The following is a 17,435-nucleotide window of genomic DNA, read 5'->3' on the forward strand; positions in this document are numbered from 1 at the left end:
CTACTTCTTTCTATATAGACACAGTAACAGGCTGATCTCTCTTTCTTTTCCCCACATGCATAACTTTTATTATTCATTATCAAAAAATGGCATTCATGGCCAGGCGCGGTGGCTCTCACCTGTAATCCCAGCACCTTGGAAGGCCCAGGCGGGCGGATTGCCTGAGTTCAAGAGTTGGAGACCAGCCTGGCCAACATGGTGAAACCTCGTCTCTACTAAAATACAAAAATAATTAGCCAAGCATGGCGGCGCGCGCCTGTAATCCCAGCTACTCAGGAGGCTGAGGTGGGAGAATCGCTTGAACGTGGGAGGCGGAGATTGCAGTGAGCCTAGATTATGCCACTGCACTCCAGCCAGGGAGACAGAGAGAGACTCTGTCTCAAAGAAAAGGCCACACGCGGTGGCTCACGCCTGTAATCCCAGCATTTTGGGAAGCCGAGGTGGGTGAATCCCCTGAGTTCAGAAGTTCGAGACCAGCCTGGCCAACATGGAAACCCCTTTTCTACTAAAAATTTAAAAAAATTAGCTGGATGTGGTGGCGCATGCCTATAATCTCAGCTACTTGGGAGGCTGAGGCAGGAGAATCGCTTGAACCCGGGAGGCGGAGGTTGCAGTGAGCCAAGATCGTGCCACTGCACTCCACCTTGGGAGACAGAGCAAGACTACATCTCAAAAAACAAATAACAACAACAAAAAACCTCTCAACAGACAGAAGTCCAGGATCAGAAGGCTTCAGGGTGAATGCTAGCAAACATTTAAATGTTTCTTTAAGTCCTTTCTTTTTCTCAGATCACTAAATGAAGGTAACACCAAAATGAAGGTAACATCAATCCTTTCAAACCCAAACCATTCGAAAAAATAGAAAAGAAGGGAATAGTTTCTAATTGATTATATGAGACCAGCATCATTCTGATGGCACAGCCAGACAAAAAGACCACAAGAAAACTACAGATCAACATCCCTTATGAATATCAATGCAAAAATCCCCAACAAAATACGAGCTAACTGAATCCAATAGCATATTAAAAGGAGAATACTATGACCAAGTTAGATTTATTGAAGGAATGTAAGGGTGTTCAACATAAGAAAAATAAATCAATGTAGGCCAGGCCTGGTGGCTCACACCTGTAATCCCAGCACTTTGGGAGGCTGAGGTGGACAGATCACCTGAGGCCAGGAGTTCGAGACCAGCCTGGCCAACACAGTGAAGCCCCATCTCTACTAAAAATACAAAAATTAGCTGGGCGTGGTGGTGCACGCCTGTAATCCCAGCTACTCGGGAGGCTGAGGCAGAAGAATTTCTTGAACCCAGAAGGCAGGGGCTGCAGTGAGCCGGCCACTGCACTCCAGCCTGGGAGACAAAGCAAGACTCCATCTCAAAGAAAGAAACAGAGAAAAATAAATCAATGTAATATACCACATTAATAAAATGAAGAAAAAAACATGTTATCTCAATTGATGCAGGAAAGGTACTTGACAGAATTCATCACCCTTTCAGGAAAAGTAGAAACTCAGAAAACGAGAAATAGAAAGGAACTTCCTCAGCATCCTCAGCATGACAAAGAACATTTAAGAAAAACCCACAGCTAACATAAAACTCAACGGTGAAGGTCAGGAACAACCACTAAGGTCAGGAACAAGACAAAGATGCCTACTTTCACTGTTGCTACTCAACATTGTACTGGAATTTCTGGCCAGAACAACTAAGCAAGAAAAAGAAATAAAAGGCATCCAAACTGGAAAAGAAGAAATAAAACTATCCCTACCTGCAGATTATATTATCTTATATATAGAAAATATCACAGAATCTACCAAAAAAAAAAAAAAAACTATTAGAAAAAAAAACTGTTAGAGAAAATTCAGCAAAGTTGCAGAGAACAAGATCAACATACAAAAAACCCAGTTGTGCTTCTTTACACCAATAATGAACAGTCTGAAAGAAAATTAAAAATGTAACTTCTGGGCATGGTGGTACAGGCCTGTAATCCCAGCACTTTGGGTGGCGGAGGTGGGAAGATGGCTTGAGCTCAAGAGTTCAAGACCACCCAGGGCAACATGCTGAAACCGCATTTCTACAAAAAAATACAAAAATTAAAGGCCGGGCGCGGTGGCTCAAGCCTGTAATCCCAGCACTTTGGGAGGCCGAGACGGGTGGATCACGAGGTCAGGAGATCGAGACCATCCTGGCTAACACGGTGAAACCCCGTCTCTACTAAAAAATACAAAAAACTAGCCGGGCCAGGTGGCGGGCGCCTGTAGTCCCAGCTACTCGGGAGGCTGAGGCAGGAGAATGGCGTAAACCCGGGAGGCGGAGCTTGCAGTGAGCTGAGATCTGGCCACTGCACTCCAGCCTGGGCGACAGAGTGAGACTCCGTCTCAAAAAAAAAAAAAAAAAATTAGCTGGGCATAGTGGCGTATGCCTGTAGTTCCAGCTACTCAGGAGGTTGAGGTGGGAGGATCACCTGAGCACAGGGAGGTTGAGACTGCAGTGAGCTGTGATCAAGCCACTGCACTACAGCCTGGGTAATTGAGTGACAACCTGTCTCCAAAATAATAATAATAAAAAAAGGCCGGGTGCGGTGACTCACATCTGTAATCCCAGCACTGTGGGAGGCCTAGGCGGGAGGATCACTAGAGGCCAGGAGTTTGAGACCAGCCTAGCCAACAGGGAGAAACCCTGGTCTCTACTAATAGGATGAAGTCTGTATCTGTAATCCCAGCTACTCGGGAGACTGAGGCAGTAGAATTGCTTGAACCTGGGAGGTGGAGGTTGCAGTGAGCTGAGATGGCGCCACTGCACTCCAGCCTGGGCAACTGAGTGAGACTCTGTCTCAAAACAATAAAAAATAAATTTAAAAAGAAGAAAAATATTTCCTACCTGGAACCTAAATCTTTCTCTTTGGTGGGAGGCATTGTAACTTAAAATATGTGTAGTAGGCTGGGCGCAGTGGCTTATGCCTGTAATCCCAGCACTTTGGGAGGCCGAGGCGGGCAGATCATGAGGTCAGGAGATTGAGACCATCTTGGCTAACACAGTGAAACCCCGTCTCTACCAAAAATACAAAAAATTAGCGGGGCATGACGGCACGTGCCTGGAGCCCTAGTTACTCAGGAGGCTGAGGCAGGAGAATCACTTGAACCCGGGAGGCAGAAGTTGCAGTGAGCCAAGATCACGCCACTGCACTCCAGCCTAAGAGACAGAGGGAGATTCCATCTCAAAAAAAAAAAAAAAAAAAAAAAAAAAAAAAAAAAAAACGTGTAGTAACTTCCACGGAGCTGTCTGGGACAGACTGGGTATCTCCTGGCCTTCCAAGTGAGGTGAGCTGTTAATAACAGCACCCACTCATATAACTGAAGAGTATTATCTATGGATGAAGGCTAGGGTATTTGGAAATATATAAACTATGAAAGGTGTAAATATGTTTTATTGTAGATAATGTATAAGATAGCTATTTAAAACAATAGTAAAAGCCACAGAGTGGGAGAAAATATTTCCAAGAGGCATATCTAATAAAGGACTGTTATCCAAAATATACAAAGAACTCTTAAAACTCCACAATAAGGGCAGGCACGGTGGTTCACACTTATAATCCCAGTGCTTTGGGAGGCAGAGGCAGGAAAACTGCTTGAGGCTGAGAGTCTGAAACCAGCCTGAGTGACACAGCAATGTCTACAAAAAAATTTTTTTAAATTAGCCTGGCGTGGTGGTGTGTGCCTATAGTCCTAGTCCTAGCTACTCGGGAAGCTGAGGTGGGAGGATTGAGGTTGCAGTGAGCTGTAATTGCACCACTGCACTCCAGCCTGGGTGGCAGAGCAAGACCCTGTTTCTTAAAACCAAAACAAACAAAACAAAACAAAACAAAACAAAACCCTCAACAATAAGAAAATGAACAACCCAATTAGAAAATGGAGAAGAGGCCGGGCGCGGTGGCTCAAGCCTGTAATCCCAGCACTTTGGGAGGCCGAGACGGGCGGATCACGAGGTCAGGAGATCGAGACCATCCTGGCTAACACCGTGAAACCCCGTCTCTACTAAAAATACAAAAACTAGCTGGGCGAGGTGGCGGGCGCCTGTAGTCCCAGCTACTCGGGAGGCTGAGGCAGGAGAATGGCGTAAACCCGGGAGGCGGAGCTTGCAGTGAGCTGAGATCCGGCCACTGCACTCCAGTCCGGGAGACAGAGCGAGACTCCGCCTCAAAAAAAAAAAAAAAAAAAAAAAAAAAGAAAATGGAGAAGAGATCTGGACACCTCACCGAAGAAGATACACAAATGGCAACTAAGCATATGAAAAGATGCTCAACTTCATTACGGAATTGCAAATTAAGTATCTTCATCCACCTATGAGAACGGTGAAAATCCAAAATACTGACAAAACCCAATAAGGATGTATAGCAATAGGAACTCTAATCCACTGCTGATGAGAATGCAAAATGATACAGCCACTTTGGAAGACAGCTTGATGTTTTTCATAAAACTAAGCATACTCTTATCATACGATCAATTGTGCTCCTTGGTATTTAGCTAAATGTGTTTGAAAACTTATGCCCACACAAAAACCTAAACACAGAGGTTTATAGCAGCTTTACTCATAATTGCGAAACTTGGAAGCAACCAAGATGTCCTTCAGTAAGTGAATGGATACATTTTGGTACATCCAGACAAGGGGATATTATACAGTGCTAAAAAGAAATGAGCTATCTAGCCATGAAAAGACATGGAAGAATCTTAAAGACAAATTACCAAATGGTCGGGCGCGATGGCTCATGCCTGTAATCCCAGCACTTTGGGAGGCCGAGAGCACTTGAGTACAGGAGTTTGAGACCAGCCTGGCCAGCATGGTGAAACCGTGTCTCCACTAAAAATACAAAAATTAGCCAGGCATGGTGGCACCCACCTGTACTCTCAGCTACTTGGGAGGTTGAGGTGGGAGAATTGCTTTAAACCAGGAGGCAGCGATTGCAGTGAGCCAAGATCGCACCACTGCACTCCAGCCTGGGTGACGGCGTGAGACCCTGTCTAAAAAAAAAAAAAAAAAAAATTACCAAGTGAAAGAAGCCAATCTGAAAAGGCCATATGGTATGAGTTTCACTATATGGAATTCTGGAAAAGACAAAACTGGAGAGAATAAAAGATCAGTGGTTCCTGGGCTCTGGGGGAAGGAGGGAGGGAGGAATAGGTAGAGCACAGGAGATTTTCATGGCAGTGAAACTCTGTATAATGGTGGATACATGCTATTGGACAGTTACCAAAACCTACAGAGTGTACAACGCAGATAGCGAACCCTAATGTAAGCTATGGACTTACATTATGGACGATGTGTCAATGTAGGTTCATTGATTACAACAAATGTACCACACTGGTGTGGGATGTTGATGGTGGGGGAGGTTGTGGGGGGTGGGGCGGGTTGGGGAGGAAATACATGGAAATACTCAATTTTGATGTGAACCTAAAACTGCTTTAAAAACAGTCTATTCAGGCCGGTCATGGTGGCTCACACCTGTAATCCCAGCACTTTGAGAGAGTGAGGCGGGTGGATCACCTGAGGTCAGGAGTTTGAGACCAGCCTGGCCAACATGGTGAAACCGCCCCTCCACTAAAAATACAAACAATTTAGCTGGGCATGGTGGCAGGCACCTGTAGTTCCAGCTACTTGGGAGGCTGAGGCTAGAGAATCACTTGAACCTGGGAAGCGGAGGTTGCAATGAGCCGAGATTGTGCCATTGCACTCCAGCCTGGGGAACAAGAGCAAAACTCTGTCTCAAACAAACAAGCAAAAAGTCTACTCAAAAATTAGTAAGCGATGCACTAACACAGAAAAAGTTACATCAAGGCACATCCAACAACACAAAGTCAACATTTGTATTAATAGGCAGAATAGACAATATTTACTAAATATTCACTCATATCCTGAACAGTGGACACTCCCTCCAAATTCCTTCTTATACCTCAAGTAGAGTGTCAAAACTGTCCAGTATAAAAAGGGCACATAGGGAAACGCAAGCCCCTCATAGGGAAAAGCAAGGCCCTTTCTCCCCTCAACAACTTAGATCACTCTAAGTGTCCACTTAAATTCAAACTCCTTTAGGTGAAGTAAGACAGCAAAATGCTCAGAGATCACTGAACTACTGAAATGTCTGTGTAGGGCTGGGCATGGTGGCTCATGCCTGTAATATCCCAACACTTTGGGAACCCGAGGCAGAGGATCACTAGAGACCTGGAGTTTACTGATTATATCAATCAATGAACCTATAATCAGTGGGACCAGCCTAGGCAACATAGTGAGAGGCCATCTTTACAAAAAAATTTTAAAAATGTAGCCGGGAATGGTGGCATGCACCTGTAGTCCCAAATACTCGGGAGGCTGTGGTGTGAGGATCATTGAGCCCAGGAGTTTGAGGCTGTGGTGAGCTGTGATCATGAACCACTTCACTCCAGCCTGGGCAACAGGGAAAGACCCTGTCTCTTTAAAACAAAACAAATGCCTGTGTAATTGACACTGGGTCATTCTGAAACAGGGTAGGGCAGGCATGCCTGGCTCTGTGGGAAACAATCCACCCTGTCTATGGTGGTGGCATTTTGTGAATGGACTGGCAACATAGCAGGCATGAGCTCAGCAACACTATCTGCCTAGTAATATTATCCATTGTAGTAAGTCAGGCTACCCATCAAGCTGCCCTGCTCTAAAACTGAAGTGTGAATTGGACACAAATAACCAGAGGAATCCAGAAATCTGCTGGAGGCTTAGGAAAACAAAAGTAAGTTTCATAGTGAGGTATGCATATTATTTTCAAGTCCACGAAAGAACTGCTAATACGCTGGGCGCAGTGGCTCACGCCTGTAATCCCAGCACTTCGGGAGGCCGTGGCAGGCGGATCACGAGGTCAGGAGATTGAGACCATCCTGGCTAACATGGTGAAACCCCGTGCCTACTAAAAATACAAAAAATTAGCCAGGCATGGCGGCGTGCGCCTGTAGTCCCAGCTACTCGGGAGGCTGAGGCAGGAGAATGGCGTGAACCTGGGAGGCGGAGCTTGCAGTGAGCTGAGATTATGCCACTGCCCTCCAGCCTGGGAGACAGAGCCAGACTCCATCTCAAAAAAAAAAAAAATAACTGCTAATAAAGTTAGTAAGAGATAACCATACTCAAAACTGCCCTTCAGCTTTATGTTGTGTTATCGGTTGACTTTCAGCTGTTTGAAGTTACTGTCCAGATGTGACTGAGGTGTCAGCTCCTTTCGGTTCTTCCAGTAACAGCAAGAGTTACAGTGTGACTGCCCCACCCGTCAGCATCACTGTCATACACTCTGCTAGCCCACGCTGGTTCAATTTACTGGCTCCGCTTGGACTCCTGTTTGTTGACAGCTCTGCAAAAATGAAACGTCTAGACATCTGGTTTTGCTTTAATGCAGAGCAGGTGCAGTGTTGGACTAGTTCTCCACACAGGAAAAATTTCAGACAATTTCAACACTGGGTCAAAAAACTTTATCTATCGAATAAAGTCAATTAAGCTTAAGCTGTCAGTGTTCCTGTAAGAGGTGGAGACGGCAATTAATCTAAGTTGATGAAAAATGTTGCTCCCCAGGATTTTGGTGTCAGAAGTTAAATGAACCCAGCAAGATAAATATAGTCACACATTACAAGCCAACACAGCACTGTGGCATCCTTGGTTCGCTGGATGCAGCCTTGGACTTCTAGAAGTTATCACCGAACTTGTCCTCCCTGTGCCATTGCCGACCCATTCTCACAACTGCCACCTTTCTCCAACTTGCCTTGAACACAGGCCAGTTCTCCTGCCCAGCAGTCCCAAAACCTTGGCCCTTTGCCAGGTAGTTCATCTTCTCCGGGAAGATGGTCATGGTTAATTGCCACTAGGAGAGCAAGGGGTCTGCTTGTGGACTAATTCCAGAGGAAAGGTAGCAAACATGAGATGCTGTTGTATTCATGACCTCACTTTGGGTCGATATTTTCCTACATCTGCTACTTTATATTCGAACCACTGAAAAAGAGGAGTGTCTCAGGGCACCATGTGAGAAGGGAAGTGGTAACTGGCCATCATACCTGCTGAGCATCATGGGAGTTTATAAGGGAAGCTGAATCTGCCTTTGAGAGCTGCTAGAGCGTATCTCTAGTACTGCTGACTTGAAACATTCAAGGAAACCAAACTGAGAACTAAGAAACTAGCAGTTATCTAACTTCTCTCTAGTATTACTGACTTGAAACATTCAAGAAAACACATCTGAGAACTAAGAAATCAGCAGAGTTATCTAACTCCTTATAGTCTCAAGTCAAAAATAAAAAGGGGCTTTGGTGATAACCCTTGGACTCGTATCTCTTGGAGTTCTGAATCTTTCACTCACTGCTCTATAAAATGAAGGTCCTGGCAAGGAAAGGACATCTCCTGGTCACTGGCCAAGAATTCCCCTAAGAGATGGCCCCCCGTTTTTCCAAGTATAAAACGATCAAGGCAAATCTGGGATATGAATCAGTGACAAGTCAGACAGTATAATTAGCGTAGCAAGAGAAGTGTCTAGAACACTCACCAGGTCAACTTTAGAACCATGGATGTGGCCTTCCCCCACCAGGAGCTTAATTACAGCCATGGCTAGTCTTCAGGAGGGCAAGGGCCCAAGATTTTGTTATTCTGAACAATAACTAGGGGAATTTCTGTATGAGGATGCAGACAGGAATGCTAGAAATCAAATCTGTGTCCTTTATTCCACCTGGTAGGCATACCCAATAACCATATGCTGAGTCCTGTCTCAGGTTGAGAGGGTTCCCTAGGCCCAAGGCACACAACTACCTGGGCTCTGCTCTCCAGACAGATGATAGGAGGGATGGACAGTGGAGAGAAGCTGAGCCTTGTGACAGAGTCCCCCAGCATGATGGGGAATGGAAAGTTGGAAGAAGTAGGACTATGAAGGAGGAGACAGGGAGGGGCTTAGAGGCATTTGGGGCAGGTTGGGCATTTTGAAGTGAGAGGCATTTCCATCCAGCCCCTCATGTCCACTGACAGCCACACCCAGGCTTCAGGTTGAGGTGAGGCTGCTGTTTCCCAATGCGGTGCTATATTCTTCTGGAAGCCCCTTTCCTTCTGCTATGGCTAGAGCTGTGACCAAGAATGGGAACAGGAGGCTGCTAAAGTCTGGAGAAGCAGGAATCATTTGTCAGAAGAACACAGAAGCCACCTGCTGGGAGTTCTGTCTTTTTAGAGATGAGCTATTTGGGGTTTAGAAATGAGATGGAAGGAAGTGGAAGGCAGAGGGCAAGGGCGGAGTTGTGAGAGGCTACCATCACAAGGATGGAGGCTGGGGGCCATGTGCAGTAGGTCCAGAAAGTGTTCAGTGGAATTGTGGGTAGGAGGCTGAGATGCCGCTGGGCCCTGTCCCCACCAAAGATGGAAGAACTGAGGTGGAGGCAACTGGCCACTTGCCTAGGAGAGAACTCAGGCACCAAGTTAAAAGGACTCCCATGAAGAACTGCCACCTTCTACCCGCTGCAGTCTTGGATGGTTTGCCCACGGAGAAATCAGTGGCCAGGGAGGCAGAGCCTACTGCTGGGATATCAGGGCAAGTGCCCAGTCCAAGAAAGCCACTGTAATGTCCTGTAGGCAGAGCCAGATCCAGTGGACAGCCTCACTGAGCTGTGTCTTCATGCAGTCCCACGTCACCTCACCTCTGGAAAGAAAGTGGAACATTTTTGAGTATGCACGTGTGTAGCTGTGTCAACTCTCGGGGCTGAAAATTTAAGACCCACAACCCTCATCCCAGGGTGGTCAGGGATGGGAGCGAGGGGCAGGACAGTGTGGGAGACTGGTCAGAGATGGCTTGTCCCTGGGGCCCGGGAATGGGGCTGTTGGGGATCCTGCTGGAGCCCTGGGCAAAGGTCTCACCTGCATGCCTCATGGCAGTGCTTGTGGGCGCTGGCCAGGGCGTCAAGCAAGAGGTGCCACAATGGCAGCAGCACATTCTGGTAGAAAAGCAGGGGCAGCTCTCTCAGATAGCGGAGCAGCTGATTCAGGGAATCAGGGAGCTGGATCTGTAGCTGGACCATGGAGGATGGACAGGGTCAGAGTATCCAGGGAACTGCATCCTGGATCTAAAGACTCAGGCCACACAAAGCTGTTCCTTTCCCAGAATTTTGCTCCTGGGAAAACCAGCCCCTTATGTGACTCCCTGTCTCTGACTTACCCTCTGAGAGAGGCTGGTGAGTCTGTCACCAAACCAGGCAAGGTGAGAGGCACAGTGGGCAGAAAAGAAGCTGACTGTGGCATTGGTGTGAGCCCAGGCCAGCTGCAAGCTGGGCCGCACCATGGTGAGCAGGTGAGAGCCCCAGACAGGCAGTGTCTCCTCCAGCCAGCTGCGGAAGATGGAAGTAGGGGAAGAGGGCTGAGTCTCCTCAGACCCGCTTAGCTCCCAAGAAACAGCTGGGGAAATGGAGGCCGTGGGAAAGGAGAATCACGAGTGCTTCCCACTGTCACCTCCCTGACACCCAGGCCTTCTCTCTCCTGCCTCTCCTCTCCCCTCCCTGGGAGGAGCTCACCTGTAGCCTTGCAGACTGTAGGAGTAGAGCTTGGCACACGCTTGTTGGCTAGCAGGTAAGAAACCAGATGTTCGAAGCAACCGGCCAGTAAGGGAGGCTGAGTAAAGGGGGCCTCTGGTGAGCCAGGAGATGAGAGGGGCAGGGACTGGGGAGACAGACACTACAGGGCCTAGAGCAGGCACAGCGAGGTGCTGGGCAGAGCTCTGTGTGCTCACAGGGCCACAGAGCCAGCTCCAGCCTGCTGTGGAGGAAGGCATGCAGAGTTGTCCTTCTCCTGCTGGGCCAGGTGTGCAGGAATGCAGCTGCCGGGTAGAGCCTGGGCTCAGGCTTCAGGAAGCCTCAGGTTGAGGGTCTGCCCTTCTACTTACTAGCTGTGACCTAAAGCTAATTGCTACATCTTTCTGAGACCATTTCCTCAGGAGTTAAAAGGAGGTAACACCTACTCAAATGATACCATGAATATGCAAGCACTTCTATACTGCAAAGTCCTAGTCTAATCTGAAATGGTAGTGTCCTATCTGAGGATAGAAAAATCTGTCTGTAAAGTGTTTACTCTGCAGGATTGAGCGTGAGGACAAAGATGTGTGCTGTGGTGGTGGGGGGGTGGGGGGGTGCTACACATAGCTCTGTGCCCCTCCCATGCCATCCTCACTTGCCCATTGCTGCTTACCCTGGAAGGAACTGTGTGACCGGATGTCATGGCACAGGAAGCCTACAGTGAAGACCAGCAGCAACAGGAGGAGCCGCGTCCAGGGCAGCCGAGGACCCTGAGCCTGCTGCAACAGGCCCTGGTGGGAGGGGAGCAGGAGACAGTTGTAGAAGCGAGAGGGGCTGGTCTTTGGGGCTGGTCTTTGCCTCTGAGGGCAGACCTCAAGCCAGGCCTTCCTGGAAGAGCGTCAAGCCTTCACATTACCCTGGAGGCAGTGGGGGGCTCCACAGACAGGTGGGGCAGGAATGTGATACAGGCCCAACCCGGGTGTGCCGAGACAGAGATGTAAGATAGCGTGTGGGCTGGAGAGGGCCGGGTGCCAGCACCTTGCAGGCCATGTCACAGGTGACAACATCCTGGTTGTTACTGCTGCCCTTGCTCAGCAGCTCCTGGTTGGTAAGCTTGAGGGACTGAATGATTTCTTGCAAAGACTTCTGTACCTATGGACAAGAAAGGTCTGGCCTGTGAGGGAATCCAGAGCTTCCATCCTGCTTCATTTTCCATGCCAACAGGGTCCCTTCTCAGGGAAGGGACAGTGGCTGAGGAGCCCCTACTCAGAACCCAGAATCCAGACAGGGCTCAACCTGCCACGTCCTCCCAGCTCCTCACCTTCTTGGGAATCTGCTCCCAGGAGCTGAGCAAGTGCTCCAGCAGCAGGCTGTGGGGAAAGCACAACCCCTCCATCAGGTGGCTCGTGTGGCCTTGCCCATCCTCCAGTCCTCCATTAGCCCTGGCTCCTTCAGGCTGAAAGACCCTCCACCTACCACCCACAGAGCAGCAGCTTCCTAGAGGTTGCTCCAGCAATGTTCCCACTCAGCCTGAGAGGTGTCAGGCCATGGGACAGTGACCCAGGCTCCCCTTCTGCTTCTAGCACAGGGACAGGCTGGCCCCCCACCCCACCTGCCTGGACTGTGACAGGTGCTTAGGGTACAGCTGCCTCCAGACGCTGGCGCTGAGGGGGTCCACTGTCAGGCACTCAGTCAGGCTGCTCAGGAGCTGCACAGCGGGACAGAGGGAGAGGCTGCTGGGGGCATGGGGCTGGCGGAGGGGGAGAGTGCTAAGAGGTGATCCCCTTCCCGTTAAGTGAGGCCACTCAGGCCGCACATTCACCCTAAGGGGTGGAGAAACAGTGTCAAGACTCCAGAAAGCTCTCTGAGAGGCTGTAAAGTGGGAGGTTGGGGCTCCTGAGCTAGAGCTTTGAGCTCAAAGATCACTCATCTGCAAGTGACGGGCATCAGAAACCACCCAGACCTGAATGTGCTGTCCCTTGGGATCCATCTTCTGAGGGTGAAGCTCGAGTGAGCGGGGCAGGCAGCTGTCAACAGGGAGCTAAGGAAAAGCCTCAGAATGGGCTCTGTGAAGGCAAGGCCTTTGTCAGCAGGTAGGGACCGCTGCAGTTGACCCCTGGGGAAGGAGAAGCCTCCCACCACATCCTCACCTCTTTCTTCATCTCAGGGGGACAGCTAGGGGTGGCTCTGGACAGGAAAGAAGGGAAGTAGGTATGCAGGGTGGAATCCGGCTTTGCTCCAAATGCCAGCACCTTCAGTCGGGGGTAGAGCTGACATAGCTGCTCCTGCAGGCTGGGTGGGGTGGGGAGGAAAGCCAGGCATAAGCTATAAATGGAGCTGTATGATGTGAACCTTTTGCTTGCTTCAGAGCCCATGCCTGCCTGGGGGGAATAGCCACTGAGGACCTTGCAATGGCTCTGAATCTTTTTACTCAAGAGACTCCTTGGAAATCTGTTGAAAGCCATGGACCCTATCCCTAAGAAAATGCCCATATGCCAATCACACTCAAGGGTCCATATAATTTCAAGGGATCACTGTTCCCTTGAAACCTACTCTTGAACTTCTAGGTTGCAAATCTCAGATCTAGGATGGCTGGGGAAGAAAGGATGGGAAAATGTAACGTGGTTCTGGTGCTGGGGTCCCTTCACAGCAGGTGTGCCCCAGAGCAGTCCTACCTGGGTGTCAGGGAGTTGTTCGGCATATAGGCAAAGTCCAGAAGTGGGAAGAAGTCCTTGGGGCCAATCATGCCGAAGCCCTTGGTAAGGTTGGGATGCATCCTGTGGGGATGAAGAAACAGGTTCGCTGGACACCACCACCCATGCCAGCTGTTTTGGTCATGACCCCAGCTAAGCCAACATCTAGGAAAAAGGGTATAAACTCTACCCCATCTGCCAGCCCTTAATAGCTCCCTCTTCTTCCTTCCTCACCAACACATTCTAAGGTGGTGGGAGAAGCTGGTCCTGATTTTCCTCATATCCCTGGAGACCAAGATCACAGCCTCCCATTTTGCTAAAAGAGCCATTTGGGACACCCTGAGCCTTCCCCTTGCTGCCCTTCCATTACTCACAGGAGCAGCCGATCCAGGTACGTGATGGCAAACGGAGACAGAGACTTGATGCCCAGCACAGGCAGCATGATCCCCAGCCACACTGTGGAGGTGAAGGTCAAGAGGGAAGCCTCAGGCTTGCACCTACTGGGGGCATCAAAGAGGAGTTTTCCGGTTCTGAAACCCTCCCTCTTTCTTCCCTATTTCCCTGTTACCTTTCAGTCCCTCGGTGAGGTTGGCAAAACCCGCTTGACCCAGGGCCCACATGATGGTCAGACACTTGGCTGGTCGGCTCTGGTGGGACCTCAGTAGTTCCAGGAACTGAGGAGAACGGTAGGGAAGGCAGATTGGGATAGGACAAAACACCAGGAGCACCCCCAAAGACAGGTGGGAAGGGAGATGTCAACTGGAAGAGGGAGGACAGGCCAAGCAAGAGTGGAGCACTATGACCACGTGGTGCAGGGATTGTTTGTGGGCTTCACCCATACTCTGCCATTTGCTGGATGACTGAGCCTAGGAAAGTTACTGAACTCCTCTGTGGCTCAATCTTTTCATTTATAAAAATGGGAAATAATAGCAGTATCTGGCTCCTATGTTTCCAGAGCAGACACACAGTAAGTGCTAATAGTATTACCTATTATTACTAGGCCTATAAGTCTTCCACTATCCCAAACCTGAGTCTAACAATGTAGATTCTGCCCAGCCTCCCCAGTCCTAGCTTCCTGGTGTCCCCACCACCACTGAGAGCTCACCTTGCCTAGGTTTGCGGTGGCAATCTTGGGTTTGTCTTGCAGGATGGCCTGGATACAGATGCGGTAACCATGCAGTGACTCCCCTGGAGAGATACACATTCTCACACCTACTCACATTACTTGGCATCCCAAACCTGAAATCTCCCATTTGTCATCGGTGAGCCCAGGCCCCAGGTCCACTGACTCCTAACTTCCTCCACCCTTTCCAAAATCAGTGTCAACGTTAGCACATTTCCCTACTGGAAACAGAACCACTGAGTGGTACTGAAAGCAGGAAAAAAAGGAGGAGGCTCCCAAGATGGTCATCCCTCCCGTGCCCCTCTCACCTGGTGTCTTATCCAGCTCTTGCAGCATGGTGAACAGACAGTGGTCAAAAAAGAGCTCCAGAGACCCTGCTGCCTTTGCCAGCAGCCCTCGGATGATCCCACGCAGCTCCCGGCTCACCAGGCTGTAGGGATAATCTAAGGCCCATAGGCCTCAACGTGAGTGCTAGGACCAGACACCCATCAGCTCTGACAACTGTGGTGCTCTCCCTGAGAATGGTGAGTGGAGGCAAAGGCCCCTGCACTGAGGTTGGGATCCTTCCTCTGAGGAGACCCAGAGGGAGGATCACAGTACGAGGCCCAGAAACATTCACAGTCACGATGATTTGAGACCAGCCCAAACACCCATGGAAATCAAGACAGTGGGGGGCACTGGGATCTGTTATACCACCCTTTTTGAATTTCTTTGAACTTGTCTGAGCTTGAGGAAGCTGGAAGGACTTACCATGAGTATGCTGGCTCAGCGTGGGTTCACTTAGAGGAGCCTGTAGCTTGTAGTTGAGATAGCTGGCCAGGTCCTTCAACCATATGGATGGGTTTCCAGAGAACACGCTCTGGCTCTTATCCAGTTCCTTCTGCAGGGCTGCCACATCCAGCTGCCAGGGACAATCCCCCAACCCCCCACCATGGCGAGTTGTGAGTGAGGGAGTAAAGAACTGGGGTAGGGGTGGGAAAATGGTTGAACTAGGTGGCAGCAGGAAGAAGGGTTTCCGTTTTTAAGCATAAGAACATGGAATGCTGCAATTCTGCTGCACCCACATCTTTAAGTATGGAACAGGATAGCTGAAAATGCTGATCTCAAGGCCCTATCCTCTCAGGCTCTCCACACGTTTAAGAGGAAAACAGAGGGCCAGGCGCAGTGACTCATGCCTGTAATCCCAGCACTTTGGGAGGCCAAGGTGGGCGGATCACCTAAGGTCAGGAGTTCGAGACCAGCCTGGCCAACACAGTGAAACCCCGTCTCTACTAAAAATACAAAAATTAGCCAGGCGTGGTGGCACGCACCTGTGATCCCAGCTACTTGGGAGGCTGAGGCAGGAGACAGAGGTTGCAGTGAGCTGAGATCACGCCACTGCACTCCAGCCTGGGCGACAGAGGGAGATTCTATCTCAAAAAAAAAAAAAAAAGGAAAACAGAGGACAAGATAGAAAGATCAGTATTTCCACAGGACAGAGAATCATAACCAGTTTCTCCATCTCCTCCCTGGTGTTCCTGGGTCTTCAAGGCTTTCCTCTTACCAATCCATGTTTCCCTATAAATTTTCCATTTCCTCTCTAACTGCAGGCATGCTGTTCCCCTGGGGTTTCCATCTTCTCCTGAACTCCTGCTCTCAACCTTTAAGTGTTCTAATTTCATAGGATCTCAGCTGTCCATCCACCTCCTCTCATCTTCTCTACATCTCAAGCCCCCGTTCTTTCTGCGTGTCGTGTCTAGGCACACTCACAGCTTTCAGTGCTTCCTCCAGGCTGCGGAAGCGGCCCTGCTTCTGGTTTTGGTTGGGAAGAGTTGCCACCTTCTTTGGCTGCTTCTTGTTCCCTGGTTTCTTAGGCTCCACAGCAGGGGGTGGGACCTGCTCCTTATTCTGCCGCTTCATGATATTCTCAAAGCCCCGCTCATAAAGGGTGCTTGTGGTCTGGATTGGAGCTGAGGTGAAGATAGGTAGAGAAAGGCAGGCCACCCTTGAGTCCCCAAGGCCTCACCTATCAGTGGTCCCTTTCCCACACTGCCACCTAATTAATCTCCAGGGAAGAGCCTGTCTCAAAGCCCCTTCCTCTTGGGCTGCTTAAAGAGCAGGGCAGGGTGTTCTCCTGGTAGTTTCTTTCGTTACAGCTCTTGAGTCTATAGGCTCTTTCATAAAGATGGGGCAGTTCTTTATTAGACAAATCAGAGTATGTAGGAACAGGCAGAGAGGCTGGATATAGAGGTTTGCCTTATTCAGTGAGCGGCTACTAGTCTGGAAAGACAGGCTTTTTCCATCTTGATCCTACCCTAACGCCTCTTGGTTCTGACATGACAACTCTATAATCAACAAGTGGCAACCTTTCTCCACTCCTCAGTGGAAGAACCAGGTGTCACTTATAATTTCTGGTGAGTGTTGAGTGTGTGGCAGTCATTTCTCCCACTGCTTGGCCTCCTGTCCCTTCCTCCATGACCTGCTGGTTACTTAAAGAGGGGGCACTGTGTATAATGATCCAGAGTGCCTCTTCCCAGCTCAGACACCTGCCCAGTCCCTGGGCAGCTGGGAGAGTGTGTGCAGTGAACTGAGAGTCTGAGGACCGGAATCCTGGCCCCTCTGACACATGACCCTGGACAGGGTGTACAACTTCACTGGGCCTCAGTTTACTCATCTGGGAGGTAAGGACCGCAACCTTCCCTGGAGCTGTCCGCCTCCCTTGAGGCTCCAAAGAGACAACGCAAGGGTGGCGCTCCGGGATGTGCCTGCGAGCTCGCGCCCAGGTTCTGGGAGCGGCTCGCTGCGACCCTGCCGGACAGGCCCGGGGTAGGCGCCAGGCAGGGTGGGTACTCACGGGTCAGGTCGTATTTCCACACTCCATTTGCTTCCCCGAGCGCCCGGCGGTTCCCGCCGCCGCCTCGGCCGCCGGCGCCGGCCCCAGGCCGCCGGCCCTTCTTCACCACCTCCCAGCGCCCCACGCCCGCCGTCTTGGCCGCCATGGCTCGGAGCACTCCAGCCTCAGCCACTTCCCTTGCTTTCCGGTCCGGCGCTGGCGCGCCGCACTCTGCCACGTCTCCTCGCAGGACCGCGCGCCCGGCGCCCGG

General features: G+C 50.0%; 1 protein-coding gene across 3 annotated transcripts; it reads right to left on the bottom strand.

Annotated features, from left to right (window-relative positions):
- Positions 1–8,689: 8,689 nt before the first annotated feature.
- Positions 8,690–17,435, bottom strand: TMEM214 (transmembrane protein 214). Of its 3 annotated transcripts, XM_033176299.1 has the most exons (18): positions 17,186–17,435; positions 16,102–16,301; positions 15,103–15,253; positions 14,661–14,795; positions 14,335–14,417; positions 13,798–13,903; positions 13,604–13,685; positions 13,212–13,313; positions 12,687–12,828; positions 12,500–12,577; positions 12,153–12,244; positions 11,858–11,906; positions 11,575–11,688; positions 11,210–11,327; positions 10,540–10,636; positions 10,188–10,356; positions 9,890–10,041; positions 8,690–9,674 (listed from the first exon to the last, which is right to left on the bottom strand). In XM_033176299.1, exons 1-18 carry the CDS (start codon positions 17,328–17,330, stop codon positions 9,548–9,550), a joined length of 2,142 nt encoding a protein of 713 aa, XP_033032190.1. In that variant the 5' UTR covers positions 17,331–17,435; the 3' UTR covers positions 8,690–9,547. The 3 variants fall into 3 exon arrangements, 2 of the variants coding, with proteins under 2 accessions (XP_033032190.1, XP_033032191.1); XR_004428441.1 differs by lacking the exon at positions 10,540–10,636; XM_033176300.1 differs by lacking the exon at positions 12,500–12,577.

The sequence above is a fragment of the Trachypithecus francoisi genome, unplaced genomic scaffold (assembly GCF_009764315.1).
Source record: "Trachypithecus francoisi isolate TF-2019V2 unplaced genomic scaffold, Tfra_2.0 Lachesis_group17, whole genome shotgun sequence".
NCBI classification, from domain to species: Eukaryota; Metazoa; Chordata; class Mammalia; order Primates; family Cercopithecidae; genus Trachypithecus; species Trachypithecus francoisi.